Source organism: Canis lupus, chromosome 1 (genome assembly GCF_048164855.1).
Source record: "Canis lupus baileyi chromosome 1, mCanLup2.hap1, whole genome shotgun sequence".
In the NCBI taxonomy this organism is placed as follows: domain Eukaryota; kingdom Metazoa; phylum Chordata; class Mammalia; order Carnivora; family Canidae; genus Canis; species Canis lupus.
This window is the reverse complement of record NC_132838.1, coordinates 111,682,102-111,695,203: the sequence shown is the minus strand read 5'-3', so window position 1 is coordinate 111,695,203 and position 13,102 is coordinate 111,682,102. Positions and strand designations below refer to the sequence as shown.

At 40.1% G+C, this 13,102-nt stretch overlaps 1 protein-coding gene across 1 annotated transcript in view; it reads left to right on the top strand.

The window, feature by feature from the left end:
- The window catches only part of LOC140609190 (uncharacterized), a 58,386-nt gene that overhangs the window by 9,258 nt on the left and 36,026 nt on the right, over positions 1–13,102 (top strand). Inside the window, exons 3-5 of the mRNA XM_072784473.1 lie at positions 2,665–2,791; positions 3,842–3,937; positions 5,769–7,591. Of these exons, the coding sequence (XP_072640574.1) occupies positions 2,665–2,791; positions 3,842–3,937; positions 5,769–7,591 (2,046 nt within the window). The remainder of the gene's footprint in view (positions 1–2,664; positions 2,792–3,841; positions 3,938–5,768; positions 7,592–13,102) is intronic.

Genomic DNA, 13,102 nt, shown 5'->3' with positions numbered 1-13,102 from the left:
GTAAGCACTGGGTATTATACGCAACTGATAAATTATTTAACACTGCATCTGAACCTAATGTTGTACTACTGTATATTGGCTAATTGCATTTAAATTAAAAAATAGTGAAGAAAAAAATAAAACCAGGAAAGTGAAATAGTAACAAATTCTGTTTTTGACATAATTTTTAAAATATATTTTACTAACAGTTTTCCTAACAACCATTTTCCTTAAAAAGGAATTTGGAGGAGTTTGCTCTTCTTTGTTCTTAATGTTTTAGGAATCGAAATAAAAAAAGTACACTTGATATGCAGTATCTTGGGGATTTTGTACATAGAACACTCTGATATGGCATAATGCCGTCAGGTATAATCGATGTATCACAGAGAGAGAATATTCGTTCATATTTTCCCATAAGAAAACTAGATTCTTTTTAAAAAATATTTATTTATTTTAGAGAGAAAGAGCAGGAGGGGCAGAGGAAGAGGGAGAAAGAGAATCTCAAGCAGATGCTACAGTGAGTGAGGAGCCAGACACAGGGCTCAATCTCACGACCCTGAGATCATGATCTGAGCCACAGCCAAGAGCCAGATGCTTAATTGACTGAGCCACCCAGGCACCCCCAAAGCTAGATTCTTTCTAACCTATGTCTCAGTCCTATCATGTGTGTGGTATTTACGGATATTTATTTATTTATTTATTTAAAGATGTTATTTATTTATTTATTTATTTATTTATTTATTTTTTAATTTTTATTTATTTATGATAGTCACAGAGAGAGAGAGAGAGGCAGAGACACAGGCAGAGGGAGAAGCAGGCTCCATGCACCGGGAGCCCGATGTGGGATTCGATCCCGGGTCTCCAGGATCGCGCCCTGGGCCAAAGGCAGGCGCCAAACCGCTGCGCCACCCAGGGATCCCAGATTTTATTTATTTATTGGAGGGAGCAAGAGGGAGAGAGCAAGAGAGTGAACATGAGAGGCAGAGGGAGAGGGAGAAGCAGACTCCCCACTGAGCAGGGAGCCCGATGTGGGACTGGATCCCAAGACACTGAAATCATGACCTGAGTAAAAGGCAGACACTTAACCGGCTGAACCACCCAGGCGCCCCTGATTTATATTTTTAATTTACATATTGATTTATTTTTATCAAAGTAATAATGTTCTTAATTTTAAAAGCCTAGTAGTTCAGGAAGACATACCGATGCTTTTCTTACTGCCTTTGGTTTCCGATCAACCTTAAGAGGCAGTCCTTGGTCATCCCTGCATGTTAACTACAAAGAAACAGGATTAAAGCATGTTAGAAAACTCCAAAGGTTAAACTGATCCAAAAAAGTCTCCTAGGAGTTTTAGTTAGATAAAGAGGGAGGTGAGGGAAAATAATTTTTCTCAGGGACTTAGCCCTTTCTGTGTGCTTGGCTGCTATAGTACGTGGAAGACACCGCAGACTATACTTCCTCTTGTTGGTCACCCTTCGGTAACACCTTCTTTATGATCTCTGTTGCTCATTTAGGGCACCTGGCTGTGCAGGGCTCCAGTGAGGAACACACAATTTCCATATGAAAAATTATGACTGTATTGTACACCAGCAATTATTTTTTTAAAGATTTTATTTGTTTATTCATGAGAGACACAGACAGAGGGAAGAGAGATAGGTAGAGGGAGAAGCAGGCTCCCTCTAGGGAGCTCAATGTGGGACTTGATCCCAGGACTCTGGGATCACGCCCTGAGTCGAAGACAGATATTCAACCACTGAGCCACACAGGTCCCCCGTACATCAGCAATTCTTAAGCATGGGCAAATTTTGTCCCTGGGTAATGTCTGGAAACATTTCTGGTGTCACAACTTGAGGGAGGCTTCAGCATCTAGCACATAGAAGCCACGGATACTGCTAAACATCCTACAGTGCATGGGACAGCCCTCACCCCACCCCACCCCCACACACAACAGTTACCTCCATGTGAGTAGTGTCAAGGTTGAGAAACCATGATGTACACAAAGCTATATAAGAACAATAGCAAAATGTAGGTGATAACACTTATATAATATTTTTAAAAACAGCTCAAAGTCTCTAACAGAATTTTTAAAGTCATAAAATAAACCCCCAAGTAGAATATAAGCAAAGAATATTGACTGGCAACATATAAAAGAAATAAAGATGGCCAGTGGATATATGATATATGAAAATATGATAGCTTGTTAATTATCAAGTAAGTACAAAATGAAAAATAAGTTGCTTTTTCAGATTACCTAGGACTTAAAACCACTGGTTATATTCAGTGTTGTGTATGGTGTAGAGAATCAGGGCTGCTACTTCTATTCTCTTGGGGGAGGGATAAAATATAGAAAAAGTTGAAAAGGAAGCCTGCCATTCTACATAGTAATTTTGAAGTGGCATATTTGATATTGCCATTTTTCCTTCTTGGAAGTTATTCTAAGAAAATAATTAAGACAGGAAGCTAATATTTATTTAAAAGTTGTTCTTTTTGGTATTTATTTTGGAAAGAAAAAATCTAATGTGATATGGTATGTATTATTTGAAATGTTTATTTTTATTGTAGTAAAATTGACTTTTGTCTCTTAGACTCAGGAACTACTTCCTATACATCCTTTCCAGTTTTCTCGGTGCTCTTTCTCCCAGTGGCCACCAGGTACAAGACTGAGGTTGCGTGTTCTTGGTGTTACAGGAGACGGTGACATTCAAGGATGTGGCCGTGATCTTCACGGAGGAGGAGCTGGGGCTGCTGGACCCTGCCCAGAGGAAGCTGTATGGAGATGTGATGCTTGAGAACTTCAGGAACCTGCTCTCTGTGGGTGAGGACAGGCGCTCTGTGAACTTTACCCTGTGGTGTTTATTGTATCTTTGGATGTGTGGGGCTTTGGAGCTCTTGAATTGGATGGCATTTTTTCTGGTCTTTCTCTCTTCGTTAGTGTGTTTTGTAAATGAGCCATAAATTGACACTATGACCGCCTCTGTATGCATTTTTGGCCTTTCTCTCTCTCTCTTTTTTTTTTAAAGATTTTATTTATTTATTTGAGACAGAGGGGGAGAGAGAGAAGCACAAATGGGGAGGAGCAGAGGCAGAAGGAGAGAAGTAGGCATACTCCTCACTGAGCACAGAGCCTGATGCATCCCAGGACCCTGAGATTATGACCTAAACTGAGGACAGATGCCTAACCAACTGAGCCACCCAGGTGCCCTTTTTGGCCTTTCTTAAGTTGTGGTCATCTCTGATTAGTGGGTAATGACACACATTTAGAGCATTACACCAACATTTTATTTTTTATTTTTTATTTTTGAGAGAGAATGAGAACTCACAAGTGGGGAAAGGAGCAGAGGGAGAGGCAGAGAGAGAATCCCAAGCAGACTCCATGCTCAGCACACAGGGCTCAATCTCATGACCCTGAGATCATAACCTGAGCTGAAATCAAGAGTTGGGTGCTTAAATGATTGAGCCACCCAGGTGCTCCTTGTACCAGCTTTGTGTAATGAAATAAAATAGAGTAGAAAATAACAGAGCCCTTGGCAATAACTGCACATTGTGGCAGAAACTACAGCCTGTTGCTAAAAATCATGTGGGAAATGGTAGAAAGAGTCTGAAAGAAACAGACCTTTTTTTTTTTCAATGATTTTTTTCTTTCCAATGATTTACACTTATGTCTCCATATCCTGGATTTTTTTTTTAATTTAATTTTATTTTTTTTCATATCCTGGATTTTTGCATAAAACGTAGTCCTCTGATGGGCTATTTGGAAGTCACTAGTTTTGATGTCCTAAAGATGCAGTGGTGAGAGCCACATTTTTAGGTTAGTTATTCTAGTAATTTTTAGTAATTTTAAATGTGTGTCCTTGCCTTTTGACAGGGCATCAGCCCTTCACGCCAGATGTAATACTCCAGTTAGAGAGGGGAGAAAAGCTTCGGATGGTGAAGATGGCAGCCTGGGGTCCCAGCGCCTCAGGTGAGAGCCATGCGGCTGCATCGGCCATGCTTCTGGTTCCTCCATCACTCTGCCTCACCACTCAGTGTCTCACCTGTGAATCCTGCAGCACTTTTCCACCCTCTTCCTCTCTGCATTTGCTACTTTTACAGTTGTTCTCCATTCAAAGTGATTCTTTTTTATGTGTGTTAGATCTTGTCCTCTGTTTCCATCTCCGGTAGCTTCTTATCTGACTGAGAGTAAAAGCCACATACTTCAAGTGGCTCCTGATGTCCCACCTGCCTGCTCCTTGCTATTTCTCCACCCTTCTGCACATGTGACTTGTCACTTGCCCCCATGTCAGTCTGTCCCATCCAGTTTTGCCACTCTGCTTGCCACCCATGGCCCTGCTTCATCACCCTCTACTTGTTCTTCCTTCTGTCATGAGTGCTCTTTCTCTCTGTCATCCTCTCGGCCCCTCCTTTACTTCATGTAGGTTTTTTCTCAAATCATAACATCATAAGAAAGACCTCCTATGACCACTGTGTTCATGACCCCTTTTCTTCTTCCCCCGTTCTCCTTTCCTTACCGTGCCCAATTTGGTGTTTAGGCATTCATCACTACTTAACCATGTTAACATATATTTTTGTTTATCTCACTATATTCCCACTAGAATATAATTATCAGGAGGGAAGAAATTCTGTTTTCATTTTCTTTTTTTTTTTAAAGATTTTTATTTATTCATGAGAGACACACAGAGACAGGCAGAGACATAGGCAGAGGGAGAAGCAGACTCCCTGCAGCAAGCCCACTGTGGAGCTTGATCCTGGGACCCTGGTATCACAACCTGACCCAAAGACAGACGCTCAACTATTGAGCCACTCAGTTGCCCCAAAATTCTGTTTTCTTTATTGCTTTATCTTCAGTGTATAGAACAGACTTGGTAGAGGACAGACATGCTGTAAATACTTGTTGGCTGACTGAATGAGATAATCATGGTTTACATGGACTTTTTTCCATTAGTTGTGGACATATTTAATGAGTGATAAACAGAAATGTGATGAAGGCATAGTCCAGAACAGCACCCCCTCCTCATGATTCTCTAATCTAATTCTAATTTATTAGGTGCTTTTGGATGAATGTAGGTATGTATCCAGAAAAAAAAACACATCTAGGGCACATCTGGTTCCACCTGGGTGGAACTTTATTGCTGTGAGGTTTTAGAATAATTTATTGTACTATAAACCTTTTCTGCCATTGCCATCCTGAAGAATATTTCCCAGTAAGAGGTGAAAGACCACTCCCTGCTTATACTCTGAATTTTAAGCACCTAGGTGATACGATGTGTTCTCCCAAAAACATGTCTCTTTCCAGCCAACCTAGTTCTTCAAGGCTTCTAACATGGAATAAACTTCCAATGAAATAGTTTCAAACAAAGGTTTTCAGCATTGCCTGGGGACACCTTCTGATCATCTGTCTATAAGGGTCTTACTAGACATTTTGAGCATTGGGTCAGATGTGCATCCAATAGGCAGAATTGTGGAAACTATTTATCAGACACCTGCTTAGCAAAGAAGACAAGGCTTTTAGTAGGTGCAGCTTCTTCTTGGTAAAGACTCCCTAGGAAGTATTTTTCTTGATCTGCACCCACCTGCTCCTCACATGTAAAATTTAGTATGATTCTAAATGTATCTCATTAACATGTAGTGAATGGGAGCTGGGTGGAATGCCTCTTGGTTTTTGATGATGGAGTAAAATGGAGTCTTCTCCTGATTCAAGATAAGCCTTAGGGTATGGGCCTAAGTATCTAGCCTTGACATCTCTAAACAAAGTGTTTACATGCCTCATCTCTAAATTCTCTTAATCATTTTAGGAGACAAGAATCTAAATGACACGGAGACTCTTCAGGAAATTGGATTAAAGTACCTGCCACATGAAGAGCTGTTTTGCTCCCAAATCTGGCAACAGGTTACAAAGGAGTTAACCCTGTGCCAAGATCCCATGGTAAATATTCAAGGAAATGGCTGTCAGTTGGAGAAACAAGGTGATGCCCTCTATAAAGATGAGGAGTTGGGTAAAGGCTTTAATCAGAATTTACATCTTCAAGTTCACAAAGATCACAAGGGAGGAAAACCTTACCAGGGGGAGGAGTGTGAAAAAGGTTTCATTCATCACTCTCGTCTTCAAACTAACCAGACAGCCCATGTAGGAGAGAAGCCCTATAAATGTGAAAAATGTGAAAACACCTTCCGTCGGCTTTCAAGCCTCCAAGCCCATCAGAAGGTCCATACCAGAGATAAATCATATAAGTATGATGTATCGTGTAAGGGTTTCAGACAGAGGTTGTATCTTCACCATCATCAGAGAGTCCCCACTGGAGAGAATCCACAGAAATATGAGGAATTTGGTAGGAACGTCAGGAAAAGCTCACATTGTCAAGCTTCTCCAGTAGTCCACACATTAGAGAAACCTTATAAATGTGAGGAGTGTGGGCTGAGCTTCAGTCAGAGTTCATATCTTCAAGTCCACCAGAGAGTCCACATGGGAAAGAAACCTTATAGATGTGAAGAGTGTGGGAAGGGCTTCAGTTGGCGTTCACGACTGCAGGCTCATCAGCGAATCCACACTGGAGAGAAACCATACAAATGTGAGGCATGTGGCAAGGGCTTTAGTTATAGCTCACACCTTAACATTCATTGTAGAATCCACACAGGAGAGAAACCCTATAAATGTGAAGAGTGTGGAAAAGGCTTCAGTGTAGGTTCACACCTTCAGGCACATCAGGTAAGCCACACTGGAGAGAAACCTTACAAATGTGAGGAGTGTGGGAAGGGCTTCTGTCGGGCCTCAAATCTTCTGGACCATCAGAGAGGCCACACTGGAGAGAAACCGTATCAGTGTGATGCATGTGGAAAGGGCTTTAGTCGTAGCTCAGATTTTAACATTCATTTTAGAGTCCACACAGGAGAGAAACCCTATAAATGTGAGGAATGTGGGAAAGGCTTCAGTCAAGCCTCAAATCTTTTGGCCCATCAAAGAGGCCACACCGGAGAAAAACCATACAAATGTGGTACATGTGGGAAGGGCTTCAGCCGGAGTTCAGATCTCAACGTTCATTGTAGAATCCACACCGGAGAGAAACCCTATAAATGCGAGAAGTGTGGTAAGGCCTTCAGTCAGTTCTCGAGTCTTCAGGTGCATCAGAGAGTCCACACAGGAGAGAAACCATATCAGTGTGCAGAGTGTGGGAAGGGCTTCAGTGTGGGTTCACAGCTTCAAGCCCATCAGAGGTGCCACACTGGGGAAAAACCATACCAATGTGAGGAGTGTGGGAAAGGATTCTGTCGGGCTTCAAATTTTCTGGCTCATCGTGGAGTCCACACAGGAGAGAAGCCATACCGGTGTGATGTGTGTGGTAAGCGTTTCAGACAGAGATCCTATCTTCAGGCCCACCAGAGGGTCCACACTGGAGAGAAACCGTACAAATGTGAGGAGTGTGGGAAGGTCTTCAGCTGGAGCTCCTACCTTCAAGCCCATCAGAGAGTTCACACTGGAGAAAAACCATACAAATGTGAGGAGTGTGGGAAGGGCTTCAGTTGGAGCTCAAGTCTTATAATTCACCAGCGAGTACATGCCGATGATGAGGGTGATAAGGACTTTCTCTCCCCGGAGAAATCACATAGGAAAGAAGCGCCATAAAATTATATGTTCTAATACCTCAAATGGGTGCTGAAACAGTCCAATGATCAGACCTGTCCTAGAAGACATAGCATTGGCTTATAAAAGAGTCAGTATTTAGCCAGGGCTTGACATGTCAACAGTGGTTGAGTGGCCACACAGCAGGGAAGCCTCATGAGAGTGGCGACATAAGGACTTCATTCAGAACCTTGACATTTAGCAGATACTACACAAGAGGAGAGGCTTAGGAAGGACCAATCTGATCTGAAATTCACTGAAGGGTTGAGCTGGAAGTGCCAGGATTTCTTCCGTTAGAATACAAGCTCCAAGAGAATAGAGATTTGTTGACTGCCATATCTATTCAGTCTTCTTAGTGCCTAACACATGATAGGTATTTAATAATGTTAAATGAATGAAAGGGAGAACGGTCATGTTTGAAATTTTTATTCAGTTCTCTAAGAACTATGAAATGTACTTAAAAGATGAATTCTGCAAGGCTTGGAGGACATTTAAGTTAGACACATAGACTCATTTTCCCAACCCTGCAGGTCCTGTGAACAAATGTTTATCAACCTGCTAGTAGGTCCAAAAATCACTTCAGGGGGTTGCGACCAGCACTTTTGTATGCTAATACTTTATTGAGGTATAATTTGCAGACAGTAACACATGTAAATCTCAAGCTTATAGCCTCATGAATTTTGACAAATGTATACACTTATGTCATCATCACCAAGATCGATATATACAATATTTCTATTAAACCAGAATGTCTCCTTGTGTACATTTCTAGTTATTCCCACCTCCAGCAGCAACAAGTATGATTGCTATACCTCATATTAGACTGTCTGTTTTCTTGAGCTTCATGTGGGTTCAGTATGCGTTCTTTTATGTCTGGATTCTTTTGATCAAAATATATGATCATTTTAGTAGGTTGAGGGAAAGTAAAACACAAAATTCAGTATCCATTCATGCTAAAAATTCCTCAGTGAGATACAAGGCATCTATGAAAAGTCTACAATCTACCATTCTTTGTAAAAATTATTATTAAGGAATAGTTTGTATACACTAAAATCAACTCTGTTGTATCATTCTGTGTTTTGGCAAATGCTTATTATTGTATTATCACCACCATAATCAAGACGTTTTACACTTCCAGGATCCCTTGCCTTGAAATTCCTTCCTAGTCTCATAGTCAACCCCTCTCCTTGTCACCTTTCCTTGATTTTGGCAACCATCTACCTGTTTTCTGTCTGCATAGTTGTCCAGAATGTCCTAAAATGGAATCATATAGTGTATAATCTTTGGAGTCTGGCTTCTTTCACTTTATGCTTCTGAGATTCATCAGTCTTGATGTGTAGATCATAGTAATTTTATTGCTGATTGGTATTCAAGTGTATGGACATACTAAGTTTGGTTTATTTATTTATGAATTCAAGGATATTTGAGTTTCCAGTTGTTAGTGATCATGAAGAAAACAGTGTTAAATATTTACATACAGGTCTGTGTGCCAACACAAGTTTTCTTTGTCTTGGTAAATACTGAAGAGTAGGATTGTATAGTATGTTTAACTGTATGGAAAGGTAACAACCCTAAAAGGTTATACCAGTTTGCATTCCCACCAACCCAGTGCATATCAGGGTTTTGTTTTGTTTTTACCATTTTAGTAGGTATATAGTGGCACCTCACTTTGGTTTTAATTTGCATGTCCCTAAAGACTGTTGAGTATCTTTTATATCTGAATGTGTCTCATGTGTATATCTGTTTTCTTTGGGGAACTGTTTTCTTGTTCTTGTTTTTTGGGAGTTTATATGTTCTGGACATATGTCCTTTGTCAGTTACATGTTTTGCAAATGTTTTATCTCTGTGTATTTTGTATTTTTAATCCCATTCTCAGTATTTTTCATAGAGCAGAAATTTTGTTTTTGACAAAGTTCAGTTTTCATTTTCCATGGATTGTGCTTTTGGTTTCAGATCTAAGAACTCTACCTAATCCGAGGTCACAAAGATTTTTCTCCTCCTTTTTTATCTAAAAGCTTTATAGTTTCAGGCTTTACATTTAGATCTATGATCCATGTGAGTTTGTCTTCTAAAGTGTAAGGTCAAAGGCCATTTCTTTTGGCCTGTAAGCATCCAATGAATTATCCTTTTCACATCAAATTTCTGTTGGCCCTTGTGGAAAATCTATTGATCATATATGTGTGGGTCTTTCTCTGGCCTCTGCTTAGTTCCATTAATCTGTGTGTCTATCATTTTACCAATATGTAGCCTTGTATAATAAGTTTTGAGATGAGATGGTATGAGTTTTCCAATTCCACTCTTTTCAAAATATCTTGGCTACTTTAATTTGTTTACTTTTTTCATAATTTTTAGAATAAGCTTTGTGATTTTTAAAAATAAACTAATTGCTGGAAATTTTATTGGGTTTGCATTGAAAAAAATATATAGATGACTTTAGGGAGACTTAGCTTATTAACAATATTGAATATTCTAAGTCACAGACACATAGTATCTGTCTATTTGTGTAGGACCCTTCTAATTTCTTTTATCAGCAATTTGTAGTTTTCAGCACATAGATCCTGCACATATTTTATTAGCTTTATACCTAAGTACTCTGCGTTTTTTGGTATTAAATTAAATACTCTTTTTCAAATTTCAACTTCCAATTGTTTATTGCTAGTATATAAAAATGCAGTTGATTGTTTTATGTATCCTATAATCTTGCCAAACTTGCATATTAGTTAAAGTAGCTGTTCTATGTAGATTCTTTGGGATTTTCTGTGTAGATAATCATGTCATTGCAGAAAGTTTTATTTTTCTATGACAGTTGATGTACATATTACAACAACTTCACTGTGATGTAAGGAAGCAGCCCCACCAATGTTAGATTTGGGTGACAAAACTCACGATGGTAGTCCCTTGGGATGATCAGAGGTGGAGGGGGTAGCTGTCCAGGAGAAGGTCCAGAACAGAAAGAATGGTCAGTGTTCAGATGTTTTATACAGTGGAAGTCCTCCCTGAACAAAGTTTAAAAAATGGTGGGAGGTTGTACTTTGGAAGTGATAGGTGAACCTTATCAGAATTGTGAAGAGGCAGTGGACATGGATAGGAGATGAAGCTTTTAAGTTGCTGACATTAAATCAGATGTCCAGGTTTCTTTCTTTCTTCTTCACAATCCACTCCTGACATTTGGTCTAGCAGGGCAACTTTCCAGGTATTCCTGTAAATAAACTGGTACTCGAGAGGGCACATTTGCAAAGATGACCCAAAATAATTAGGTTTACAGTTATTATTATAGCTTTATGAAAGATAATGTGGGGCCAGATAATAAAAATCCAGGTAGAATAAGGATCCAAGAGAAGAAATCAATGGGGATTCAAGAAATCTCATGAAGTATTTTAGTAACTTGGCAAAATCATTGACTATTTTGGTTTGTTGTTTTATCTATTGAACTATGTTACAGACTTTTCCTATATTATTGACCTATATACAGCCAGAGGTTCCCTACAAGGATCTACTTTGAGATGCCAATGGAATATGTTGTAAACTCCTACAGCAGCTACAGAACTTTCTCTCATATTAAAGGTTTCTAAATCTTAGGTTTTTTGATATATGTGGTCTGCCAGGAGTTATGACATTGTTTGGCTGGCTTTTAGGTACTAAGGCTGTGCTACAGAACTGAAAAGACCTAGACTTGTACCTATTATACCAAAAATTATGAGTGAGGCCTAATTTATAAGAGATTTGGGCGTGCCTGGGTGGCTCAGTTGGTTGAGTATCTGCCTTCGGTTCAGGTCATGATCCCAGGACCCTGGGAATCCCTGGGATTAAGTCCCACGTTAGGCTCCCTACTCAGTGGAGAGCCTGCTTCTCCCTCTCTCTCTGCAGCTACCCTTGCTTGTCTGTCTGTCTCTTGTCTGTCAAATAAAAAAATAAAATATTTTTAGAAATTTATAATAGATTTAAAGGATAGCCTATGTGTACCCTGTTGTGAGTGTATCAGTGTATACATATGGGGGTCATATACTTTCAGTGGCTATATATAACAGCAATTATTTGTAGAGGCTAGGTAGGGCATGAGATTTGTGAAAGGAAAGATAATGAGGAAGACCCTGGTGAGGTTTAGGAAGTGCTGGGGAAAGTAAAGGAACTGGAGGGTGACCAGAGAGGATAGTGAGTGGTTAATATGGATAGCAAAGCCCACCAAGGGGGTGGGAATTAGTTGTATAAGTGGTTACCCAAGCTGGCATGCCTGGTCCGTCATTGAGTTTTATCTTTTGGGTAGCATGTTAACTGTTTTATAGATAATCTCCAGCAAGTGGAGGAAAGTAGGAAGTGGTCTGGTGATGTGGGAATAGTGGAGAGTGTAGCATGGATTGTTGAATGAAATGATTGGTGCTGTTGTGATTATGAGGGTCATAGTGGAGAGTGGTGTATGGGCAGTTACCATTTCAAGGTCCCAACTGTTAAGCATGGAAGGAGGTGGGGTTTTAGATTTGTGTAGGGCTACTTTCACCCAAAGGTGAAATTAAATGGTGAGGCACCAGTGTATATAAATTGGCTAATTTGCAGAGTACTAGCTTGCAACACTTTGATGCATTGGAGCAGGTAATAGGCAATGGTAGGTCCTCATGTGCCTCATTAGGACCTGGGTTATGTTTAGGTAAGTAAGGGCCTGGCAATAAGCTTTAGTTTCTTACATTGTGCTTACATTCTGTAAGGGAGGAGAATATAGAGGTTGCAGAGATATACATAAGCAGAGAAAGTGGGAGCTTCAGTTAAGTTGTCTATGATAATATTGTCATTGGCTAGATTGGGAACAGAGTGTAAGAAAGGCTGCATAGATTGAAACTTTGGAGATAAGGCAGAAGGTGAGTGATTTAAAAAAGGGACCATTGGGAAGTTAGAGTGGCCACAAAAGGGCGTACAAGTTGGTTGGGAAAACTATATTGGAACAGAGGGGGTGTCAGAATTTTTATTTGATGGGTTATGGAATGAAATTGTGATAGAATATTTTGAGTCAGCATCAAGGTTGGGACTGTTGGTTATGTTGAAATTATCATTTGGGATGCTTTGGTCTCTTGGGTTGAGATCTTCATCCCTGAGTTGATGGTTGTACTGTCGTCTGTGATTGACTTGTGGATAATACCTGTAAGGACCATTGTGTAGTAGTAGATAATGGGAACTCCTAATATGAGCCCTGGGCTAATTCCCAAGACCTTAAGGCAAAGTTCTAATTTGAGAAACTACTGCAAGAGTGATCAAAGACCAAGGAATGCTCTGGGACACATTGGATATGTCAGGTGACCACATATGCATCGTATGTAGAATATAAGTAGCCTAAGAGCACTACCTATGCAGATACACATTTTGTCTTCTGTCACTTTTGCCTCCATTTGTTATCAAGTAAAGCTGTGAAGTAATTGAATGCCCCAAACAGATGGAGATGCCAAAGGAGTTAGGCACTGAACTGGAGTAAGTAAGGAAGCCAGCTTGGCATTGAGCTGAAATGGGAGAATCCCAGGCCCAGAT